The sequence below is a fragment of the Glycine soja genome, chromosome 15, assembly GCF_004193775.1.
Source record: "Glycine soja cultivar W05 chromosome 15, ASM419377v2, whole genome shotgun sequence".
NCBI classification, from domain to species: Eukaryota; Viridiplantae; Streptophyta; class Magnoliopsida; order Fabales; family Fabaceae; genus Glycine; species Glycine soja.
In genome coordinates this window covers 46,774,964-46,794,423 of record NC_041016.1, presented here as the reverse complement: position 1 = coordinate 46,794,423, position 19,460 = coordinate 46,774,964, and the positions used below count along the sequence as shown (strand labels likewise).

Below are 19,460 nucleotides of genomic sequence, written 5' to 3'. Positions count from 1 at the left end.
AATATAAATAATATGTAAAATACAAGAAAGAAATTAATTTTTGTGAATAACTTGTTCTTTGTATTTAATTTAGAATGTTCATCTGGCATCAAAAAATTATAAACGTGTGATATAAAAAAACGTTACTAAAAAATAATGGCCATGAAGCTACGAAATAGCAAAAGTTGGAGTAAACGTTCCATTTTTTTGCTGGTATTAAATTAGTTTTATCATTTAATGAGAGTAAAAACTTTAAAATGTTATGTTAGTTTTAAATTATTTTTAAAAACTTGAATATGATCGGATTAATTGTCCTTTAATTATTATTAATGATAATATTAAGCAGAAATATTATTTTGTAATATAGTTATTTTAAAATTAATATTTTAATATATAAATTGAATAAAATATTCTTATATATGTCTAGGTATATTTTGTATAATTCATTTTTAAAATTGATTATAAGATCAACCAGAGTAAAAAATCTATTTGTTTAAAAATGTTTCATACTCTTTTTACATTAAATTTCCATTGAATAAAATTAATGGATTTGCATTGAATAAAATAAATATTTGTTGTCAAAATAATTTAAACAAATCTAATTGTTATAATTAAAATATTTAAGCATTTTTTTACAATTTTCTTTTACTACAATCATATCAACGACGGTTGTGAAATTAGAATTTCAATCCAATGATAATATTAAGTAATACATTTTATTTATTATATACATTTTTTAAATTAATATTTTAGTATAATAACTAAATAATAAATTATTATATATGTCTATGTATATATTTGTATAATTCATTTTTTAAATTGATTATAAAATCAATGGGAGTAAAAATAAAATCAAGGGAAGTAAAAAATTCTGTTTGTTTTAAAATGTTTAATACTTTTTTTACAAAAAAATTCCGTTGCATAAAATATTGGATTTCTTTTCTACAAAATTTTTTACAATAGCCATATGAATGATTGTTATAAAATTAGAATTTTGATTCAACAATAAATGTTTAAGTATACTAGATATTTATTGAATGAAATCAATAATTATTAATTAAAATTTATAACCAACGGCTGACAAAGTTTTAAGCTTCCTTTACATATAGTACCAAATCAATCATTGTTGTCAAATTAAAATTTCGATCATTGGTAAACAAATATAGATAGATATATACATATACATTAGAATTTTGATTCAATGGTTGAAAAAACTCCAAGCTTCCTTTACATATAACACCATATCAATGGTTGTTGTCAAATAAGAATTTTGATGTAGCAGTTGACAAAGTTTCAACCTTCTTTTACTTATAGTATATAGATTAATAACTAATTAATAAACACAAGAATTCAAATATTCATTAGCAATACAATTAAAACCCATTATCTTTCTCCAAATATCTAATAATAAACTCAATGTTTATTAAATGTCCTATTAGAATAAGAAAGTATTTATTGTGTGGAGAGTGTAAAAAAAGTCATGCACAACACAAATTTATGCATCCCATTAAAAAATTTCTCCTTTTAGTTCATTAACTAATGTTCTTATAGCATTTGTCATATAAAAACATAGGTTAAATCATCAAGACTAAAGAAAATAATAGTCGCATTTAATATTATCATAAATTTAAATTTTATTTAAAAAAATATCTGTAGTTTAAATGTTATAAATGATGGTCATATTTAATCTTAGTGTTCATAATTCAGTGAATAAATTTCTAGTAAATAAAATTAACAATAAATCAAGAATATAAAAAAACTTTAACCTAAATAAGTTTGAAAACTAATAATTATTTCTTATAATCAGGATGAAGGAAAAAGTCAATTTATTGCTTATATATTACTAGAAATAATACTCTCTTCAAACAGAATTATAAGCAAAAAAAACAAAAAAACTCTATCACATCCATCAAGAAAATTAGTTATTATCATTTAATTTTAATAATTTCACTATAAAAATTAATTTATTTTGCAAAATATCCTCCATATTAATTGCATAAACAAAAAAATTAGAGATGATTGGAAATAAAACTTCAATTAAATAAAAATTATTTTTGAGATACTATCAAGGAGAGTTAGTTATTGATTTATTTTTGTCAGGAGTTCCATAAAAGTACAGCTGGCAAAATAGATATACGACGAAAATCATGGTTATAAAGTCGAATGAGATATTCTGTTAACAGAAAAAAAAGTGGAATGAGATGTAGATTGTATATTAATAAACTATTATTTTTATCCTGTAAATATATTTTTAACAAAATATTACTTTTGTCCTCTAAATATTACTCTCCCTTGAGTAATTTCACAATAGTAAAATAAGTAATCGTTAAATATTTAGCATGATTTGATTTCTAATATTTATGGATTACTTGTATAATTTTTTTTTTTATCTTAAGGCATTATTTTTTTTTACAGAAATCTTTAAGCACTGTTTAGAAAAGAGAAAAATACTTCCACATGAAATTGATGGTTCGGTCGATTATAAAAAGTACTAGTAACTGCGCCATTCGTGCATAATTAGTATTCATTCCTTTCATTACAACAAACTTGATTTTTACAATCCTTCTGCCTTTCACCGCATATAGCATTCCCTTAAAAAAATTAGGTAATTGAAATTTCTTGTAATGCAGCATACATTTATATTACGGTTGACAATGGCAACCTAATTACGTAAATACAAGTACATGTACCACAAAATTACAGCAACACATAAATTCACCACCAAATTTTGCCTACATTGGATACTTCAGTTTATGTACTCCACCCTTCTATGCATAAATGCAATTACCATAACCTACAATTTAAAATGAGAAAAAACAAGGGCCAAAATTAGAATAGCAGACATGTATATCAGTTTATACACTCTAGTCCTATGTTAAATCAACATAAGTACTTCATTAATGAAAAAAACTTTGCTAAACAAGACAATGAGTAATGTGACATACTTGGATCAGTGACAACAACAAGGCCAGAGGCCCTGAAATCACAATTCCAGTGGTTTTTCCCCCTAGATTGGTAATAGAGATTCATGGCTATGGAAGCATGGTTCATGAGATTGTCAGGGTAAGAGCAGGGGCATCCTTTCTGCAGAATCCTGCAATCAACTTGAGAGCAGGCATAATTGAGGTTGGCCAAAAGGGTTGCTTGATCTGATGAAGGCTTTGCCACACACCAAGTTTTCTGTGATTCCATAACACCCTAATTAATTTCAGTAACAAGATTACATAATAGTCTCTTTCAAAGGCATTTGAGAAAATTGGTTATAGTTAGTTACCTGTCCATTAGCCATGATCAAATTCGCTCCTGCATAAGTTAAAAGAGGAGTAAGAAGAAAGGGAAATAAGAGTGCTGTTAGATTGTGATCTGTTACAAAGGAGAAAATCTAGGTAGATACTTAAATATCACCAAATTACATTACATACATTACATTGTGCTAAGCCCATCAACTATTTAATGGTCACAATAACCATGACCTGTGTGTAGAAATTAAAACTCATAAAACTATTGTTAAGTGAAGATTTTCTTTGAGATCATTCATCAAGGAAGCAACTACAGCATTGGGCTAATGCTACTCAATTAGACGCCAATACTTGCAATAAAAACTAGGAAATTTTTCAATTTTGGCAATTGAAAATTTTAAGTACTAACAAAACCCAGCACAGATCTGAAAGGTGGAATGAGAAAAGCCTTCAAAATTAACCTTTTCATCGTTATAACATCAGAGCAATGTAGGTGAGTTCTCATTGTAACATCAGAGCACAAAAGTCAATAATAGTATCTGACACAAACCTGATGAGAGAGACAAGAACACAAGGAAAAGGAGAAGGGACACATTAGACATGGTTACAAGTACTACTGTCTGAACTACTGCTACTGACTACTACTGTGATTATTGGAGCACAATGATGCAGAGAGAGAGAGAGATGCAAAGGCTTAAACTTAAGTAGAGTGTGTGTATGAGTATGTGTGTATGTGGAGTGAAAGGATGTGATCTTTTAAAAGGAAAAAAGATGGTGGGTGAAAACTAAGGTGAGGTCAACAACATAACGGCTACATTAACAGCAGCAAATGGAAATTAACGTTGTGGTGGGGACCCTAATGTTATATTATTATTATGTTATTGGAAAAGGGTCACAGTGAAAAGGGTAGATGCACGCACGTGATGTGAGTTTGTGTTGTGTTTTTTGTGACTAGTGAATTGTGAACGATTGATTCTAGTGGCGGTGACTGATTGCTCCTTACTTTCTCATTGGACATATTATATAATTATTGCAGAAAGAACCGTTGTGTGGAAAACCAATGACCCCACTATTATTAGCCCTTTATGGAGAATGGCGGTCCCATTTGGCGTGTTATTTATTTTCTGTTCCAAGCTCATAATCGTCGTGACGCTTGCATCCATCAATAGATACCTTACAGTGATTTAGTTCTTTTAATCAAATTTTTATTATAACTCAGTATAGAATAAATCTCATTGAGAAGGATATAACTCTTCAAGCACCTGAAACTTGCGGGGATACCTTTATACTAATATTATAGATGCTAGTGGAAAATAGAAGATAATACTTGATATTTATAATAATTTACTTATTTTTATTTAATCAACTGAATTAGATCTCTTCACAAATGAAAAGAATAATAATTTTATAAAATTAAACTTTTTGAAAAGAATTGTTATACTCCCTTCATTTCAGAATATATGATATTTTAGAGAGAAAAAATTGTTTCAAAATATACATAATTTTACAAAATCAATACTATATTAAATACCTTTTTTAGAAGGTTACACTTAATAAATACTTAGCCAAAGTAGTGCATAAGAAAAATAAATGAATGATTAATTAAAGAGATAAAAGGACATATTAAAAAATTATCTAATATTTTCTTTGAAATTTAACAAATTAATTGTATTTGTTAATACTTGTGCAAAAACTTTAAATGTCATATATTCTAATAGGGAGGGAGTATTAAGTGAAATTTATTGAAAATATTAGTAAAAAAACAATTAATATTATATTAATTAGAAAGACAACATGATACTTATTTTAGGATAATTTTTGTTTTCGAATGTAACACTTACTTTAGGATGGAAGAAATATGGTTTATCTATGTCCTGAGTTATAATTCAGTAAGAAAGGCCTGAATTTGATACCTATGAAATATATTTTTAAAGAGAGATAAATAACTTTAAGTAGAAATACATCATATAATAATATTATTTAACAAAGTGATGAATTATATAGTTTGTATTGATTATAATATTCGTGTGTTTTGCACAAGTTTGTGTAAACATAAACACAACGTAATTTAAAATATAAATTTCTATTAATATTTTTTAATTTATAATTTATTATAAATAATATTTTTAATATATATTTATATTTGATTAGAATCATAAATATGAATTGTCAATTTGTTTCTGTTGAAGTTATTCTTTTTAAACCTAGATTTTGAAATTTATTGAAGAGATCGTCATATCTTAAAATGAATATCATAGTCCATAACAAAAAAAAAGATTTCAGATTTTGAAAAATGAAAATAAAAATAAAAATAAAAATATATTTTATAGCAATTAAAATTAAAATTTGCTCATTATTTATAAATAAAAAAATCATTTTAGAGGGATGAAAAATAATATAGGAATTAAAAATATATTTAAATTTTTATTAAATATTTGCTCCATCTCATGCTTTTGTCTTTTACAAGGATGCATTTTCAAAAAAATTATTAATTAAATAATTTATAGTTTTATGATAAAATGGATTTTTTTAAATAAAACTAACTGGGTTAAAATCTTTTAAATAATTTTGTTGTAAGTTTTTTATTTTTGATTTTCAAATACAATTTTTAAAACAAAAATGTGTTTGGCCAAAAATGAAATTAAAATAGTTTTTAAATTATTTTTGAAACACTTATACTTTCATATTCAAAACTAAGAAAAAAGTTTTGTGAATTTATTTTTTGGTTGAAACAAAAACACATTTCTCACATTTAATAATGATATTTTTGTTGTCATCACTTGCTATTACCCCACGGTAATTTCCACGACAATCACCACCCATACCACTTTGTCGTTGTCGCCATCACACCAATGTCACTATCACAATCGTCGTCATTGTCATATCTAACTGTCACCACTACAACCATTAGCACTCCTACTATTATCACCATCATCATCATCATTGACACCACTATCATCATCGACATCACCATCACCACCAACATTATTATCATCATAATCACCACCATCAATGTCACTATCACTGTCATTGTCACCACCACTACCATGACTATCAACACCGCTATCATCACCACCATCGTCATTGACATTACCATCATCACTAACATTGCTACCACCACCACCAAAACATTTACTGTCACTGTCACTACAACTCCACTGCCACCATCATTGCCACCTACATCACCATCATCATTGGCATTGTTACCACCAACACCAACAATACCACCTCCATCATTGTCACCACAACCACCATCACGCGGTGTCACCACCATCACCATCGATATTACTATCAACGTCACTGCCACCACCACCTTTATCATTACTACCACTATTATCATCACATCGTCATTGTCACCACTACTGTGGTCATTGTCACTGCAACCATCACTCGTATCTCTACCATTATCGTTGTTGTTGACATCACCATAATCATTATTGTTGTCACTACTACACAAAAATACTTTTAAATTAATTTTGATATGATATGGAAAAAATGAGTTTATTTAAAATGAATCATATTTTAAAAATTATTTTAAAATATTTTTCAAACTAAAATTAAAATCTAATTGTTATTTTTAAAACTTTCAAAACTCAAAACTAATAATGACCCCAAACAAACCTTAGAAATTAGTTGTGAATTCATTAAAGTGTTTTAAAAAAGATACTAATAAAAAAAGGGATAGGAACACGGTTAATTTAGTTGTGAATTAATTTTATATGGATAAAACAAATATTTTAATTTTAGAGGGATGAAGAACAAAAAAGATTATAGGATCTAAAAACACATTTAAATTTTTATTATATTATTTTCTCCAACTCATGTTTTCGTCTTTTCTTAGGAATTTAAAATTAAAAAAAAATAATAATTTGAGAGTTCAAAAAAAATTAAAAAAGAAAGTTGAAAACAATGAATTCCGACGCATTAAAAAATTTAAAAGTATAAAGAAAAGTTATTTTATTCCTAAAAGCAAAATAACTATTGGTGAAGAATGAAATAAAATAAATTCTATGAAGTTGTATTCAGATTCACTCTTCTGTTAATTCTATGAAGTTGTATTCAGTTTCACTCTTCTGTTAATTCTATGAAGTTGTATTCAGTTTCACTCTTCTGTTAATTCTATGAAGTTGTATTCAGTTTTCATCAAGCAATCATTCTATCCACTTTCAATCTAAACATAATTTCACAGACTACACCAACTCAGAGCTCCCCCACAAAACGAAGACAAAAAATGTCATCAGGACCAGAAAACATATTCTCTTTATGCTTGACAACTTGGGACCAGGATTCGTTTAACTAGATAAAGGTAACTTTTTAGTAAAAAAATAAAATTAATGTAACTCTTTGTTAGGCAATAATTCCTAAACTGATAAAACTAATTATTTTAGTTAAAAAAGAAAAAAAAAGGAAAAATCTAACCGTAAAACCATAAACACAATTTTAAAAATTGATCCGCACCGAGACACTAACAATGAGTTAATGGGTCAAGCTTTTTGTATGAAAAAAAAGATGAAAACTTTACTGGTCTTGTTAACTATTACTCTTAGGATATTGATTGAGAAATTAAAAAAAAAATTATTAGGTAAATAACAAGAAAACGTAAAAAAAATCATATGAGAATAATAATCTTTCGTTTTTCAATAAAAAAATTTATACTTTTAAGTTTTTTAACTAATACTTTTTGGACACTAATAACATTTATCAAATTTTATGTTTGTCTTAAAAAAAGTTTAAAAAAAATACTACTCATACATAACATCACAATATCAAGTACTTAAAATAATTAAGCATATATACTCCTTAAATACAATAAATTAAACAAGTAATATTCAAAACAAATCAACAATCACATGACAAATGATATGGTTTTGAGTAATTTGGAAAAAAAGAAGTTATATTACCCCATCCAGGTTAATGGGTTAATTATTGGTTCAACCATAAATCCCGGTCGGATTACACTGAATTGACTGCATGACTGGAGTGATAGGGAACCCAACCCAGACCACCAGTTTGCGGTTGGACAGGGCGGATTGATCCGGGTTTTAATACTTTGCGTAAAACAGTAAAATAAAATTACACTTCAAGAAGATGACGGTTAGATTATGCTAATTACTATAACACAGGCGAAGTGAGAGTATTTCAGTTCAGATTTCTCCAATCTTATTCTATAGTCTATACATATATATTAATCTATTTCAATTTTTTTATTACCAATAAGGATCATTGCTGAGCATACACAATCCTAGTCCTTAAAATGCTTGGAGCTGTAGCAGCTTCCACATCGCTATACTTTTCACCATCCACAAACTCCACCAGAATTGTTGTTCTTAAAAGAATCTCAAATTCAACACTTCCATTCAGCAATGACCACTCTTTCTCACTCTTATCAGCCACCCCTATGCATTTCTCTTCACACAAGAGCAGTAGAAGGCAACCCCATTTCCTTGCACAAGCTGCTTCATCTTCTGGTTAGGTTCTGTGGTCACTATCATTTGTTTTTTTCAGTTTTATTTTTTGCTTTCTCAATTCAATTCTCATTAACCCTCATTTTTAGTTACCATTTTTATGCTTTAATTTGTTACTTGGTTTATTTCTTCAATTGCTTCTAGGAAATGCAGTTGGCACTTTCTTGGAAAATGAACAATGCAGACTGGGGAATAAACTTTAAGGGCAGTGCTGCATTTGTGAAGATTAATATATACCCTTGAATGTTAGATTGATGTTTCTGTGTAGAATATGTTTTTTTTTCTTTCTTTTTTCTTTTTTTAATTTTAAACTAAAGATAGATTTAATTTGAGTCCTGTCTGGTACCTTGTTTCATAGAGAATATTACCTTTTGCATATTTAATTGGATGGTAACATGGTTGTAGTGGAACTTATTTTTGAGATGCACTACAATCTTTTTAACTTGCTTCTTTGTAGCTGTACAACAAATATTCGCCTTTAAGAAAGCCAAGATGAAAAAAGAGTAAGGAAATAGTAGGGGAGATTCTGGTGTTATTGTTTTTATTGTTATTATTATACTTTCTTTTGGGATAGTTGCTGACTTTCGCTGAACTGTATCTTCAATAGTTGTAACAGGTTCTAAAAGTTGGATGAATTGTGCTCTTTAGTTCCTTTTGCATAACTAAACAAGGAATAAATGTGAGCAGGGACAAGGCTGATGCATTTGCTTTTCAGAACTATATATTCTAAATAACACCTGTCACTTCTTGTGGCATCTTGTGTGAGGCAATATTAAGAAATAACTAATTGTTGTACAGATCGAGCAAGTTAAAAGCATAAAAGATATATAAAATAAGAAATTTCTTTAATGGATGCTGTATTGCTAAACAATTTTTGCTGAGTCTAGAAGCTTTTTAAGATTCCCTAAAATAAGCATCTATATCTCTCATTTTATATTGCATCTGAGTTTGTTGACAAAAAAAACAAGAAGAACAAGTAAGGTAGCTGGAGTATCTTTCTATTGAACAGAGGTTCTAAGCTACGAGGCACAAGCTCTAACACAGACAAAAATACTTCGCCACTGTTATTGCCTAAAATATAGGACACTGACAATGCATATATGCATGCATGTGTGTGTGTGTGAGAGAGAGAGAGGGAGAGAGAGAACTCAAATAAAATTGAATATGAGAAACATGAGAAAACTTCTAAATTAATAGTCAAGGTTTGTATGTATCTAGGCATGACATATTGTTTATATCTTTTGATGATACCGAAAATAAATTAAAAGAATTATTTGTATGTCAGGCAGCATGAGATCTTCCTCTTTAACTTGGACAAAGAGGATAACAGCAATAGTAGGCTTCATTTTCAGGGTGCTTGTCAAGTGTTTAAATTTCTGTTAGGAGTTTGCAGACTGTTTGCATGTACTATTGCATAAGACTTGATTCAAACTATCAAGATCAGTCACAATTAATTAAGGTGTTGCCTGCCATAATTTTAATTTGTCATGCCACGTTGCTCTACTGAAGTATAATCCAATGGTAGCAAAATTATCCCAGTCTAACTTTAATCTGAAACTATTGGCAGGTTGTTTAGTAAGACGAGGATGAATTTCAGTTAATTGGTTTGCCAAGTTCATAAAACCACTATGAGAGTTACTATTCTTTTTCCTTTTCCTTTGCTCCAATTTTTAAGGTTGTTATGGTACCCATTTTAGATTTCATGTGGGCTGAGGCTTATCTTTCGGCAAGGGGTTGATTTGTGAAGTATATTAATAGTGAACTGTATATTAAAGAATACAGTTTATCGTGAATCATTTATTACAAAATTTTCTTTCCTTCACTGTGTCTTGCTAACTGATAATAAAAATTGATGTCTAATTTGGTTGTAATTGGTCATTGCAGCTGCAAATGCCGAATACGTGGAGGAACCAGCAACAAATGTGAAATTCCAGACATCTTTGAATTTTCCTGGTTGCTCAAATTCATTAACTTTGTTTGGAACAGGTTAGTTGTTATAGTACCACATGACTTTTGGAAGAGAGTAGATAAAAATGCTGTGAACGTGTGAAAATATGATCAGGCATCACTTGATCTGTTAATAAGAAAAGATTTATATTATATCAAAAATTCATGTTATAGTAACACATGACTTTTGGAAAAGAGAAAGATAAAAATGCTCTGAACATGTGAGAAAAGATTAATATGACTGCAACCATAATTTGGTCTGTTAATGTTAAATATATTACAGCAATTTCACATGCATGTGAGGAGCAGGATTGATTTTGTTTATTTTGTGCTTTAAAAGGTGTCTTGTAAATGGGGAGACTAAATTGGTTGGTATCATGATGAACTTATTTTCATGGACATGAACTTCCAAATAAATTCATGCCATTGATTGTGGTATTTTAACTTGATGATAAAGTGGAGCCTAAAATCAAACCTCTTGTGAGAAACTGCAAAGTGAAATTTCTGTATCATGCAGTAATTACAGGCAAACTGATGACATTTGGGGAATATATAGTGAACAACTGAGGTTAACTATGAGGAACTACATATTTGAAATGAGGAAATAGATATATTTTTAATATTGCAAATAGTTGCATGGGGAAACCAAATTTACAAATACAAACATGAAGTTTTTTATTTGAATCATCTTCTGTCTTTATTGTATTGCACATCTTTTTTCAGCCAGTGGTTATTGCCATTCTGAAGACCAGTAGAATTTAGTAAGTTTCCATAAAGTAGTCATGTTTTCTTTTTCAATGTTATAAGCTTTGATGGTTAATAATTCTTATTTCAGGATACAGGGAGAAAGTTTTTGCAATTATTGGTGTCAAGGTCTATGCTGCAGGTTTGTATCTAGATCAATCTGTCACCCAGGAATTGAATGCTTGGAAAGGGCAATCAAAAGATGCTATTCAAGGGAATTCTTCCTTGTTCGAGACCATTTTCCAATGTAACAACTTTATATTCAGTTTTTTATTTCTACAATGCTCTTTGCAAAGAGGCATGCTCAGAATAATTTGATAAACATATATGTCTTTATATGATTGCAGCTTCCTTTGAGAAATCATTGCAAATTGTTCTTGTCAGAGATGTTGATGGTAAAACTTTTTGGGATGCCTTAAGTGATGCCATATCACCAAGAATTCCACAACCCACAACTACAGATGAAACTGCTTTGACCACTTTCCGTGGTGTCTTTCTAGATCGCCCTCTTAAGAAAGGAGCTATCATAATTTTGACTTGGTTGAACCCCTCCAGATTGCTTGTAAGTCTACTTCCATATTTTTGTTGTGAAATTTTCTTCAGACAGATGAGATCATTGATATCTATTTCCCCTCCTTTTTACCTATGCTATCTAAAATTTTCCAACTAAATTCGTTGAGATTTCAGGTTTCTGTCTCCTCAAATGGGTTTCCATCTACTGTGGATGCTACAATCGAATCTGCAAACGTGGCTTCGGCTCTTTTTAATGTATTCCTTGGAGATAGTCCTGTTTCTCCCTCCTTGAAAGCTTCAGTGGCTGAAGGCTTGTCAAAAGTACTCAAATAAAAAAGTTTAATGTCTCTTGAGAGTTGCATACATCTATATTTTCTTGAAATGGTTCAGTCTCTAAATGTATTGCTGTAGCCTATATTCTCCTGATGTCTATGTATGCATGCTCCAAGGTCTACTGATGTATGCCTAGTGTACTATTGGAAGCTTTACCTAGTTTTAGTGTTTATTTCTAGTGATCTAAAATACTTGATTTGGAAATTAACATACACTTAGATCAAATCTGATTTCACATTGAAGGAAACACTTTATCAGTGTTAGTTCATACATGTGCTTCTCTGACCCAAGCTACATCTTCTACTTCGTCTTAGTTCTGACACATTCAACTTGGTGGATTGGAATTTAATCATGTCACCATGTATATTAAAATGTCTAGGTCCCTGTATAATTACAGAAAATTTGTTGAAGCTGATAGGCACCAGGCAGTGGCTGAGTCACTTTATATCTCAAGGCCCCCTCAATTTTTCTTTTCATTTCAAAATTCAATATTTTGCTGTACATTTTTGTAGTTTTTCATATCTTTGATTCCCCTTCCCCCTCACTTGAACACAGCATTCCCAAACTACATTTAACTTGGAGTCTAGCTTCCCCACTTCTAGTAGGATGGTTTTCCAGAAACTTCAGAGTGATGGTTTTGATGTGAACATCATGATGCAGTAATGAGTTTATCTGGTTCTGTTTGCTCAAGCAAAGTGACAACTTCAGCCATGGTTGGCCTCTTCAAGGGATCTGGTTCAAGACACATCATTGCAATGTTGAACACCTTGTTTACCTCTTTCATTGAACAATTCCCTAAGCTATTATCGAGAACTAACTCCTCCTTTTTGTCTCGAACAACAGCCTTCACCTGATGCAATAACATTTTCTAGAAAGTAAGTACTCAGTCAAAAGCTGGGTCCAGAATTTAGGTAATTTGAGATTTTAGGTAGAAAATATTGTTCTAGCTTAACTCCTTGGTAGCTAACATAAAAACTACGTTCCATTTTTAATATTCAATGGAATGCGTTTTATAACTCCATGAGAATAAAGGTATGAGTAAAAGCAAGTTATATGCCATTTATATTGTCCTTTCAACAGAAGAATAGATAATGCTTTAATCTGTACAATAGATTAATACAATTCACATTCGTGGTCAATGCTTCATAGTTTTGTTTTCAGTGTTTTACTAGTTTTGATGATCTTAATCTCCATATAACTTATTTTCAAATATAAATAAATGATGTGCTTTACTGTGGCTTTCAATAGCAATTTCACAATGATTGAGCTCAAACTAACCATCCTACTTGATTGAAATTTAAGTAATATATAGGCCATTCCCATATTGATTTCAAACTTGTTTGATGAATATAATCATAGAAGTAAATCTTCAAGAATTCCTGTCTTACCCATGTGACAAGCATAGTCCCCTCTTCCATAAATGCTTCATCACTGGGTTTTTTCCCAGTTAAAAGCTCCAGCAAAACAACTCCAAAGCTGTAAACATCCCCTTTCAGTGTTGCTCTTCCTGTATCAAAATATTCTGCATGCAAACACAGTCATCAATTTGAACATAAGTAGTGTGAAATGTAAAAACTGTGTGTTTAATCAGGTTGTGTCTATACCAGGTGCCAAGTATCCAAAAGTTCCAGCCACAATTGTTGAGACATGAGTTTTATTTGGTTGCATCAACGTGGCTAATCCAAAATCAGAAACTCGGGCATCCATATTTTGATCCAACAATATGTTACTTGACTTTATGTCTCTGTGGATAATGTGAGGGATGCAATCATGGTGAAGATATGATATTCCTCTAGCTGCACCTGCAGCTATTCTATATCTGGTTGGCCAATCCAAAACCTTCTCCCTTGATCTCCCTGCATGACTTTCAGCTTTGCTATTAGAAAACTCAGTTCAATTATCATTGACAAAATTCCAGAAGCATGAAACATAACACAAAAAACTTGCATTTCCATCAATGAATCACATGTTGTAAAATTGGTGATGTGCTGCTGAATAACAAAAGAAGTTCACCAAAAGAGAGTCAATAGTAAAAACTATAATGCATCAAAATGTTCATGATTTCCTTCCATTTCTTCCCCCTTTGACTCCTACCAAAAGTCTCAGAATGTAATGTTTGAAAGAAACAAATACATACCATGCAAAAAGGAATCCAAACTTCCATGGGGCATTAGCTCATATATGAGAAGATTGTAGAGTGGTGCAGTGTAATATCCATGAAGTGTCACAATGTTGCGGTGCTTTATGTCTGCCATTGCTTCCAACTCTCTCTCAAAACCTTTATCTCTCTCTGCAGTTCCGCGATTTAGTCTTTTTATTGCCAAGGCCGTGGAGTCATCTAGTTTTAGTTCATAAACCACACCATAACCACCTGATCCAATGATGTCCTTGCTGTTCAGTTTCTGTGTCTTCTTTAAGATCACATCAGTTGTGAGAGATTTAAGCACTGAGGACCTAAATATTACTATCTTCCCTCCTGCATTATCCAATCAGTGCATATTAGTTTGTCTTAAATTTTTTTCTCTGCAAGAACAAAAGTAGAAGAGTGAGATAACCTGGATAATCTTTTGCCTCCATACCTGGATAACCTTCTTCATGAATCAAATGTTTTCTTCTCCATCTTTTGTAGAGGAGGACTGAGATAACAATCTTCGATATCACAAAAGCGATGAAGCATATGGTTATGGAAAAGGCTATAACCAGGGAATTCCTCATTTGGTTCTATAAATAATGCTGAAATTTTAAGAACCTGAGGACACAACAAATTAAAATAACCAATGAAAAGCCATGGATTGGCTCAGGATTTCTGATTGTCTAAACTTGCAGAATCTAGAATACGAGGACAAGTTCAAAAATTGCTGCATGAAATATGCAGAACTTGCATTTTTTTCTCCTAAATGAAACAAAACTCATGTAAAGAAAGGAGGAAATCCCACATTATTTCTGTGCTAGTATTTTCTAGTATTCTGATTTCTAAGAAGAAATCACTTCAAATCTTCAATTTCTGGTTTCCATGACTGCTTCTGAAGATGAACATAGCTTCCATCTTAACACACTGCACTGCACAAAGTTTTCCAAACTTGTTAACAGTTCAGAACTTCACTTTTACATTGCTCTCATGAACTCAAAATCTGAAATCCTTTAGGTAAATAATATAATTTTAAAAAACTACAACTTGTGTCAGTGGGGAGAAACCAGCACGGAAAATTCAGTTATTTTCTCACAAGCTATATGTTACATCCTAGAATGGTGGAGCCTAAATTTAAGACCAAGAAAGATTACTGAAGATGATGATGATAGGAGGAAAAATAGAAGAAGCAACTTTTTGAAAACAAGGTATATCTAATAATAAAGTTTGACATGAAGAAGGCCTACCTTATTTTTTGTCTGTCCATCATTATCTGCTCTCTCGTGTCCAAACAAACTATTATAGACTCGATGGTTGTGACATGCCACCCATCTAGCATTTTTCTTATGGAAAACATAGGTAAGTGGATAAACCTGTCAAAAATGTCTGTATTATTGTGTGAAAACAAAACCTGAAGGGTTGGCCAAGTGAAACATGACAGGTCTTGTATTTGATAAGTCATAAATTTGAGTCTCCACTCTTATTTTTTTTAGGTGAGGTAAATGTAAGTATCGCTATAAGTATTATAAGTATTTTTTGAGTCTCGATATTTTTCATGCCTTAGGCAAGGGGACCACTCCCTGCCCCTAATTTTTTTTTTCAACCAAAAAGTATTGTGCGAAAACACTTGGACTTTTGTGGCATCATCAAATGAAAGTCAATACATTATATCAAGCCGGCAGTGGAAAATTTTCTAAACCAATGTGAACGGATTTTGTCATATCCTTACCATATTACTTTTATTATAATATGGGAATGTTCCCAGCTATTGAAATATAAAAGGTATGTTGAAAAGGACAGAAAAAGAAAAAAAGTAGGCATGGTGGGTGTGCTACATAACAGGTAAAAGTTTTATAACATTCAATGATCATGTGAATGGCTATGCTGTCACTCTATTTTCTTCACCACCTGTCCTTTTTTCCATTAAATTTGGAGGGTAGGAATTCGTTAAGCCGACGAGATACAGACAGATATACATCATTGGAATAGGAAGAAATAAGCACTATTGAAAATGATTGGCGTATAAGCTTCCAAGAGTTCGGCAAGCTTCTACTATTACTTTGATTAGGAACTTTTGTTGCGTGTTTCATTAGTATAATAAAAGCTTCTATATTTTGCATCTAAGATCACACAAGATTCCTGTCGGTAGTCTGAATGAGAACTTTATAGAACACCCTTTTTGAATTTTAAGTATGAATTTTTGTGAATTCGAGTAAGCAAGTAATGATATTACTGTGTAAAAAAAGATAATGATATATATTCCTCTGGACTTAAATATATATAAAAAAACTAACTCAATTTAATGTTGATAATCTCATGAAAAAAGTTAATTCATTTTTTAAAGTACCATTTATATTAATTGCATAGGACAAAAAAAATAAGGTTATTGAAAATAAAACTCTAATTAAATAAAGAGTATTTTGGGGATATTATAATTAAATAGGAGAGAATTAATTAAAATTTACTTATATTTTAATTCAACACACATTAATTTTTTTGTTACTTAAATTTCAGAGGGAGTATCATGTTATCGGGTATCCTATCATTATAAATTGTTTTACTTTAATAATGTAACAGTAAATATTTAAGATTATATTCTCACTTTAATGTTAGAGATTGTAAGTGTTTTTAATTATTGACTTTATACTATTTTTCTTCCATCAAAACGACATTTACTCTAATTCTTAATGATATTTTATGAATTTAAAGACTAAAATTCATACTTAGAAGTATGTATATCAAATAAAATTTCATTTCTAGCTTCTTACCCCAATCTGTAGTGAAAAACTAAACAAATTCCACAACTATCCAGAAATAGAGGTTTCTGGGGTGTCAGTAGCACGAATTGTTGTTTCTTTGGACTTGGTTTCGTCCAAATAATTTTGATAAATATAAGAACTTAAACCCAAGATGGCCAACAACATGGCCACAATCTTGACACCTTCCATTTGTTCATGGTAAAGAAGCACTGCAGCAACAGGAACAAGTGGCAAACTCAGCATGCTCATAACATTGGAGAACAAAGTAGACACCAAATAGATTAGCCTCACAACTCCAACAGAACAAATCTGCCAAGCCAAAGCAGTTCCAACAAGAGTCAACATGTAAACCTCTCTTCCTGCTTTGAACCTCCTCATTTCATCCTCCAAACCCTTCCCTTCTCCACTGGAAAAAAGCCCCACTATGCAAACACATGAAGCAACAAGAGATGTCCAAATTTGCATTTCCAGGACAACAGAAAATGTTTCCCTCTTCAAGACCCTTTCTAATGATAGCTGCATGAGGCACAGCAAAAGAGCATATCCTGCTGATGCACCAAGAGTGCACCAAATACCAACCATGTGCTTGTTTTTTGTAGCATTCTTAGTGTTATCCTATGAGGAGTCAGAATGAAGTGCTATAAGAGAAGCTGATACGGTGAGAAGAATCACTGAGTTAAGTATTAACATGGGTGAGTTTCTCAGCATTGATAAGAATGGAAAAGATGGCATTGAAAGCAAGTTGTGATGCACAAATGAGGGAGTAAGTAGGCACAGGAAGGTATAGAAGAAGCCCTATTGTGTCAATCAAGTTATCTCCAGCTAAGAGGATACCTAAGAGGAAGTAAACCATGATTGGTGCCAGAATGGTATTTGGGGTGAGGAAAGAAGAGTGAGAAGAAAACGATTGGGAATGCCACAGTTTGTACTAGTGTTGACATCCATATACTTTCTCCACCTTGGTCAAAGGAGAATCTCCCCAGCAAGACTGCACCAGATTGTCCCATCAAGAGAGGCTATGTTGACTACTACAAAAAACCACCATTTCCAACGGCTAAGCTTTGGCATCATTATCTGCAACAAGGTTATGTTCTGTAATATCCAATTATTGAACATCGTTTCTAAATAGTCACACAAGATTAGTTTGATGGTCCCTCTTTATATTTGCTAGAGAAAACACAGATTATCCAAACAAATAGAATTAGCTCTTGCTTTGTGAAAATCTGGATTTAGTGAAATATTCATTTAAAACTGAAAAGATCATGAATTGAATAAAATTGAAGATGCTATATTATTACTTGTGATGCCTTTTATTTTGAACACTTTTCATTATGCTCTGCCTTGTGCACTATGAGCCTAGGAAACTAGTAGATGAGGGGAAAAAGTGACCTGGATGGTATCTTGGGGAGGCTTCAATTTCTCAATCCGCCATTCAAATTTGTATAGTGAATGATGAATCACCATTGTCTGAGCATATGCTTGGTGTAAACTAAAATGATCCTCTAAATCTATAGGATATAACTATAATTGGAAGAAAACTTTTCTGCTCAAATTCCTATTTTTAAATGCCAACTGAACCTTCTATGTTCATAGTTTTGAATTGTTTATTCTTTTACTTGAAGCATAGAGATGTCTACATAGTTTCACAATGGAATCTTAAGTTGATCTTTTCCCCTTTAAGGCGGCAAGGAGTAGGTTTCCATTTGGACGGTTTCAAATTGGAATCAAATTCAAATTTAAAACCCCGTTACTCAAATTTTTTAAAAGAAACGGACACCTCTTTTATTATTGATGTAAAATAATTTAATTATGATAATAAAAGAGCTCATCAACACTTGGTTCTTCATCTATGTGACATTTAGCGTAGACTTGCAGATCATGTCTACAGTTTTTCTGCATCAATCAAACTTGGGGAAATGAATTTAGAAGAGGTTCAAAATAATAAGATCAGGAAACAAAATATGCATAACTATTCTTGCTTTGGTTAAATAACTCCTATTTGTACAATGATTTACTGATCCTATTTTCTTAAATTTGGCAGCTTCCTGTATTTGCTTCACCTCCTAGACTTTAGGATGTTTCTAAACAATAAACTTTCATTTGAGAAGCAGTGGCAGAAAGTTTAAACACAAAGTTAGGCAACATTGATGCAGAAAGGTGCAGTTAATTAGAAAATCCTGTTACAAAGTTTGTATATATCTCTATGCTCTTCGCCTACGTTAATGTTGATGCTGTTAAATATATGTACGTAGTTATTTACTTTCATTTAGATTAGATGTAGTGCTTATAATTGAGGGAAGGTGGCGGTGATATTCTAAATCTATGCAGTGTTATGACTACTATTCTCTGTGGT

The 19,460-nt window shown here is 31.0% G+C and overlaps 3 protein-coding genes and 1 pseudogene across 7 annotated transcripts; 1 reads left to right on the top strand and 3 right to left on the bottom strand.

Moving 5' to 3' along the window:
- Positions 1-2,485: 2,485 nt before the first annotated feature.
- On the bottom strand, positions 2,486-3,964 carry LOC114387077 (glucan endo-1,3-beta-glucosidase-like). Of its 2 annotated transcripts, none has more exons than XM_028347194.1 (4): positions 3,769-3,964; positions 3,254-3,282; positions 2,925-3,177; positions 2,486-2,773 (listed from the first exon to the last, which is right to left on the bottom strand). In XM_028347194.1, the coding sequence occupies exons 1-4, from the start codon at positions 3,818-3,820 to the stop codon at positions 2,748-2,750; spliced, it is 360 nt and encodes a 119-aa protein (XP_028202995.1). In that variant the 5' UTR covers positions 3,821-3,964; the 3' UTR covers positions 2,486-2,747. The 2 variants fall into 2 exon arrangements, with proteins under 2 accessions (XP_028202995.1, XP_028202996.1); XM_028347195.1 differs by having other exon boundaries at positions 2,925-3,159; positions 3,769-3,961.
- Positions 3,965-8,358: 4,394 nt separating this feature from the next.
- Positions 8,359-12,483, top strand: LOC114388541 (fatty-acid-binding protein 3, chloroplastic-like). Its single transcript, XM_028349078.1, has 5 exons — positions 8,359-8,686; positions 10,568-10,669; positions 11,466-11,621; positions 11,722-11,936; positions 12,062-12,483. The coding sequence occupies exons 1-5, from the start codon at positions 8,473-8,475 to the stop codon at positions 12,218-12,220; spliced, it is 846 nt and encodes a 281-aa protein (XP_028204879.1). The 5' UTR covers positions 8,359-8,472; the 3' UTR covers positions 12,221-12,483.
- On the bottom strand, positions 12,436-15,811 carry LOC114388539 (receptor-like serine/threonine-protein kinase At1g78530). Of its 4 annotated transcripts, none has more exons than XM_028349075.1 (6): positions 15,596-15,811; positions 14,776-15,280; positions 14,358-14,696; positions 13,825-14,076; positions 13,609-13,742; positions 12,436-13,070 (listed from the first exon to the last, which is right to left on the bottom strand). In XM_028349075.1, exons 2-6 carry the CDS (start codon positions 14,933-14,935, stop codon positions 12,870-12,872), a joined length of 1,086 nt encoding a protein of 361 aa, XP_028204876.1. In that variant the 5' UTR covers positions 14,936-15,280; positions 15,596-15,811; the 3' UTR covers positions 12,436-12,869. The 4 variants fall into 4 exon arrangements, with proteins under 4 accessions (XP_028204876.1, XP_028204877.1, XP_028204875.1 ...); XM_028349076.1 differs by having other exon boundaries at positions 14,776-15,275; XM_028349074.1 differs by lacking the exon at positions 15,596-15,811 and having other exon boundaries at positions 14,776-15,522.
- A 1,287-nt stretch (positions 15,812-17,098) lies between these two features.
- Positions 17,099-18,600, bottom strand: LOC114386351 (annotated as a pseudogene).
- Positions 18,601-19,460: the final 860 nt, after the last annotated feature.